The 6,000-nt window shown below is 46.4% G+C and overlaps 1 protein-coding gene across 1 annotated transcript in view; it reads right to left on the reverse strand.

Annotated features, from left to right (window-relative positions):
- Positions 1-5,487, reverse strand: part of rims4 (regulating synaptic membrane exocytosis 4) — a 39,563-nt gene extending 34,076 nt beyond the window's left edge. Inside the window, exon 1 of the mRNA XM_053315618.1 lies at positions 5,351-5,487. Coding sequence (XP_053171593.1) covers positions 5,351-5,427 — 77 coding nt within the window. The 5' untranslated portion in view covers positions 5,428-5,487. The remainder of the gene's footprint in view (positions 1-5,350) is intronic.
- Between the last annotated feature and the right edge of the window lie 513 nt (positions 5,488-6,000).

The raw sequence follows: 6,000 nt of genomic DNA on the forward strand, positions 1-6,000 counted from the left end.
TCCTTCTTCCCTCCCTTCCATGCTTCCTTCCTCCTTTCCTTCATTCTTTCTCCCTCCCTCCTTTCCTTCATTCTTCCTTCCTCTCTCCCTGCCATGCTTCCTTCCTCCTCCCTCCCCTCTCTCCCTCCCATGCTTCCTTCCTCCTTTCCTTCCTCCTCCCTCCCTCCCTCCCTCCCTCCCTCCCTCCCTCCCTTCCATCTTTCCTTCCTTCCTTGACTCGAGGACAACAGGAGGGTTAATGGGTATTTAGTCATTTACAGGTAGAAAAGGTAACTAATGAAACATCCAGGAGGGCCAAATAAACAATTATAAGCAATTATAAAGAGACAGTACAGTTACATTTATCAGCAGCCACAGCAGGCATATCTCCGCCAAAATGTACCTGCAGTTGTTTTTTTTCTTTCATTCAAATTCAAAAGAAAATTGCAAAAATAAAAAATCACATAAAACGACTATTAAAAAAAATCCTGGTTTCAAATGAGTCCCACCAAACACAATTTTATTCATGAGCTGCTGATTCATGATTCAACCATCACCACCATCACTGAAAATTGGTTCACAGTTTTTTTAACAGACATACAAAGAGACTGGAAATGTGTCAGTCATGATTGTAGTTTACATTCATGTCGGTCCAGACTTTAACCCTTTATAGGACACTCATTGAAAGGAAGGGAGGAAAGAAGGAAGGATGGAAGGATGGAAGGATGGAAGGAAGGAAGGAAGGTAGGGGGGAGGAAAGAAAGAGAGAAGGAGGGAGGGAGGAAGGGAAGAAATAAGGAAGGAAGGAAGAAGAAAGGGGGATGGAGGAAGGAAAGAAAGAAGGGAGGAGAGAAGGACGGAGGGAGGGAGGAAGAACAGATGGAAGTAAGGAAAGGAAGGAAGGAAGGACGGAGGAAGGAAAGAAGGAAGGGAGGAGAGAAGGAGGGAGGGAGGAAGGACAGATGGAAGGAAGGAAGGACGGAGGAAATAAGGAAGGAAGGAAGGTAGGGGGGTGGAAAGAAAGAGAGAAGGAGGGAGGGAGGAAGGGAAGAATAAGGAAGGAAGGAAGAAGAAAGGGGGATGGAGGAAGGAAAGAAAGAAGGGAGGAGAGAAGAGGAAGAACAGATGGAAGTAAGGAAAGGAAGGAAGGACGGAGGAAGGAAAGAAGGAAGGGAGGAGAGAAGGAGGGAGGGAGGAAGGACAGATGGAAGGAAGGAAAGGAAGGAAGGACGGAGGAAATAAGGAAGGAAGGAAGGAAGGAAGGTAGGGAGGAGGAAAGAAACAGAGAAGGAGGGAGGGAGTAAGGGAAGAAATAAGGAAGGAAGGAAGAAGAAAGGGGGATGGAGGAAGGAAAGAAAGAAGGGAGGAGAGAAGGAGGGAGGGAGGAAGAACAGATGGAAGGAAGGAGGAAATAAGGAATGAGGGAGGGAGAAGGCAGGGAGGAAGGAAAGACAGATGGAAGGAAGGAAAGGAAGGAAGGACGGAGGAAATAAGGAAGGAAGGAAGGAAGGTAGGGAGGAGGAAAGAAAGAGAGAAGGAGGGAGGGAGGAAGGGAAGAAATAAGGAAGGAAGGAAGAAGAAAGGGGGATGGAGGAAGGAAAGAAAGAAGGGAGGAGAGAAGGAGGGAGGGAGGAAGAACAGATGGAAGTAAGGAAAAGAAGGAAGGAAGGACGGAGGAAGGAAAGAAGGAAGGGAGGAGAGAAGGAGGAGGGAGGAAGGACAGATGGAAGGAAGGAAGGACGGAGGAAATAAGGAATGAGGGAGGGAGAAAGGAAAAGAGGAAGGGAAGGAAGAAGGCAGGGAGGAAGGAAAGGAAGGAAGGAAGGAAGGAAAGAAGGAAGGATATTTTGGGATATTTACAGAAGTTACCAAATATAATTATTTGCCCAATAAAGGGTTAATAAAAATGTATAAAGTGTATTTGGTGGTGAAATGGAAGTTATTACTATATCGATAAGACATGTATGATTCTTTTTATTCATCACAGGATTGTTTGCTCAACTAAATGATTCCTTTTTTATTCTCTAGCTTGTTATTTATTGTCTCTCTCTTTGCTTCAGCTTTGTTGTTTCTGCTCTGCTGTATTTCTATTAGTGTGTAATCCATCCCTCTTCTCCTTTCACCCTCCCTCCCTCCTACCATCCTTCCTCCCTTCTTTCCTTCCTTCCTTCTTCCCTCCTTTCTCCCTCCCTCCCTCCTACCATCCTTCTTCCTCCATCCCTCTTCTCCTTTCACCCTCCCTCCCTCCTACCATCCTTCCTTCCTTCCTTCCTTCCTTCCTTTCCTTCCCTTTCCTTTCCTTTCCTCCCTTCCTTTCCTCCTTCCTTCCTTCTTCCTCCATTCCTCTTCTCCTTTCTCCCTCCCTCCCTCCTACCATCCTTCCTCCCTTCTTTCCTTCCTTCTTTCTTCCCTTCTTTCCTTCCTTCCTTCTTCCCTCCTTTCCTTCCTTCCTCCCTACTTTCCCTTGCTTCTTCCTCCATTCCTCTTCTCCTTTCTCCCTCCCTCCCTCCTACCATCCTTCCTCCCTTCTTTCCTTCCTTCTTTCTTCCCTTCTTTCCTTCCTTCCTTCTTCCCTCCTTTCCTTCCTTCCTCCCTACTTTCCTTGCTTCTTCCTCCATCCCTCTTCTCCTTTCACCCTCCCTCCCTCCTACCATCCTTCCTCCCTTCTTTCCTTCCTTCCTCCCTTCTTTTCTTCCTTCCTTCTTCCCTCCTTTCCTTCCTTCCCTCCCTCCTTTCCTTGCTTCTTCCTCCATTCCTCTTCTCCTTTCTCCCTCCCTCCCTCCTACCATCCTTCCTCCCTTCTTTCCTTCCTTCCTTCTTCCCTCCTTTCTCCCTCCCTCCCTCCTACCATCCTTCTTCCTCCATCCCTCTTCTCCTTTCACCCTCCCTCCCTCCCTCCTACCATCCTTCCTCCCTTCTTTCCTTCTTCCCTTCCTTCCTTTCTCCCTCCTTTTCCTTCCTCTCTCCTTTTCCCTCCCTCCCTCCCTCCTTCTCTTCCCTCCCTCCTCCCCTCCTTTCCTTCCTTCTTCCTCCCTTCCTTCCTTAACTCGAGGACAACAGGAGGGTTAAGAGTCTATTTAATGTAGCAGTAGTAGCTTTATTGTTAATATATTGAGGGTCAGACAACATTATAATGAGATTTAGATATCACTCCCTGAGCTATAAGAACATTTAAGACAATAAAGAATAATTAAAGACATAAATAAAACATTGTTAATCTATAAGGGCAATAAAGTGTAATGTGTAATATAAAAAGGTTTAAACACAGCAAACAGCAGCAACTACTATACACAGATTATATAACTATTAGTCTAAGTGCTCTAATAGTTAATACATGTTCTTTTCTTATTTCCTGTAAAATAAAGGCTGCATTTAAAACACATGACGAGGAGCTTTTGAAAAGAAATGTGCATCCTAAAATAAAGCGGATTGATCATATTGGATTGTTTATTTCCTGCAGCTCGGATTTCAGCGAGTGTGTTTGCTTTAGAGATTTGTGCTTCCACTATCACCACGGTCCAATGCAACATAGAAGACAAACTTAATTAAAAGCTCTGTTTTCGCCGTCCACTTCTTCTCTTTTTAAGAGAAGAGTTTTGACTGTTCCTGCTTTCCTTCCTTCCTCCCTTCCTTCTTCCTTCTTTCCTCCTTTCCTTCCTAGCTTCTTTCCTCTGTCCTTCTTTCCTCTGTCCTTCTTTCCACAGTTCCTCTTTTCCTTTCTCCCTCCTTCCTTCCTTCCTTCCTTCCTTTCCTCCTTCCTTCCTTCTCTTCCTTCCATCCTTCCTTCTTCCTTCCTTCCTTCCTTCCTTCCTCCCTTCCTTCCTTCTTCCTTCCTTCCTCCTTTCCTTCCTAGCTTCTTTCCTCTGTCCTTCTTTCCTCTGTCCTTCTTTCCACAGTTCCTCTTTTCCTTTCTCCCTCCTTCCTTCCTTCCTTCCTTCCTTTCCTCCTTCCTTCCTTCTCTTCCTTCCATCCTTCCTTCCATCCTTCCTTCCATCCTTCCTTCCTTCCTTCCTTCCTTCCTCCCTTCCTCCTTTCCTTCCTAGCTTCTTTCCTCTGTCATTCTTTCCTCTGTCCTTCTTTCCACAGTTCCTCTTTTCCTTTCTCCCTCCTTCCTTCCTTCCTTCCTTCCTTCCTTTCCTCCTTCCCTCCTTCCTTCCTTCTCTTCCTTCCATCCTTCCTTCTTCCCTCCCTTCCATGCTTCCTTCCTCCTTTCCTTCATTGGACCATGTGAAACGTCTTCTCTGTGACTCACTCGTCTCTCTCTCTCTCTCTCTCCTGTGTACGTCGAATGGAAAGCTGTGCCGTTTAAAATAGAAACGCTTCATCAAAATTAAATAATTCTCAATAATTTATCGGTACTAATGAGTATGATGAGCACTCAACACTGCACTTTTTTTGGGGAGTGAAGGAATACTCTGCGCTTAGTGTGAAGTAGATCGGAGGAACAGTTCTCGAGATGAGCAAAGGACAAATATACCGATACAGAATCCTCTCTTATAGTTTGATTAGACATATTTGTATCAACTCTCATCATTTGATCCTTAGCCCTCCTGTTGTCCTCGAATCAAGGAAGGAAGGGAGGAAGAAAGAAGGAAAGGAAGAATGAAGGGAGGGAGGGAGGGAGGAAGAAGGGAGGAAAGGAGGGAGGAAGGGAGGAAGAAGGAAGGAAAGAAGAAAGGAAAGGAGGGAATGAAGGATGGGGGTAAAAAGGAAGGGAGGAAGGAAAGGAAGGAATGAAGGATAGACGAAAGAAGGATGGAAGGATGGAGAAAGAGAGAATGAGGGAGGAAGGAAGGAAGGAAAGGAGATAGCAAGAAGGAAGGAAAGGAGGGAGGGAAGAAAGAAGGAAGGGAGGAAGGAAGAAGGATGGAAAGAAGGAAGGGAGGAAAGGAAAGAACAAAGCGAGGGATATGAAGGATGGAATGGAGGAAAGAAGGAAGGAATGAAGGATGGAGGAAGGAAGGAAGGGAGGGAGGAAGGTAGGCGGGATGAAAGAAGGAAGGACAAAAGGGGGATGGATGAAAGAGAGAAGGAGGAAGGAAGGAAGGAAGGAAGTGGGATGGACTAACAACCAGAAAACACCACAGCTGTCTCCACTGTGTCGGCATAAAAAAATCATCCACCATACTAAACCCCAAATGTGTTCAGTCACATAATCATTTCATGAAAGTACATGAATGAATGGATGGATGGATCCGGCTCAGGGTCTGAGTCCGGAGCAGGTCTCAGGGTCTGAGTCCGGAGCAGGTCTCAGAGTCTGAGTCCGGAGCAGGTCTCAGGGTCTGAGTCCGGAGCAGGTCTCAGAGTCTGAGTCCGGAGCAGGTCTCAGGGTCTGAGTCCGGAGCAGGTCTCAGGGTCTCAGGTTACTCACTTGCCCTCGGAGCCGTAGCTGTTCATGCTGTCCTCTATGGACTCATGGCTGGCCTGCCGAACGGTCCGACTGGGCATCTCCACCGCCAAACCCGTCTCTGTGCTCCTCTGGATGCCTCCCTTCAACTTCCTGCCTTCTGTATCCACTGCAGACACACACACACACACATACACATACACACACACACACACACACACACACACACACACACACACACACACGAGAGAGTAGATTTAGATTCAGTACAGTTCAGGAGCTTGAGCTGAAAACTGGCTCCACTTAAGTAGTTATGACTTGTTTTCCATTCTTTCCAAATTTCACACATTTCCTGTTACCTCGTTGACACTTCTCAGTAAAAACAGGTCATCTGGTGTTAAAGGATAATTACTGTTTTTTTACAACCTGACATCATCCAGATCAGAGGTCAGTAGGTCAACCTGCAGACCCCAGATGTTGATAACATGCCACCACGGGCTCGGAGGGGAATAGCACTAACGTATCATAACTACATATTGGTGAAATGAACTAGTTTGGCGGAAGGAAGGGAGGAAGGAAGGAAAGGAGTAAGGAGGGAAGGAGGGAGGGAGGAAGGCAGGAAGGATGGAGGGAGGAAGGGAAGGAAGGAAGGATGGAGGGAGGAAGGAAGGAAG

Source organism: Scomber japonicus, chromosome 3, assembly GCF_027409825.1.
Source record: "Scomber japonicus isolate fScoJap1 chromosome 3, fScoJap1.pri, whole genome shotgun sequence".
NCBI lineage: Eukaryota > Metazoa > Chordata > Actinopteri > Scombriformes > Scombridae > Scomber > Scomber japonicus.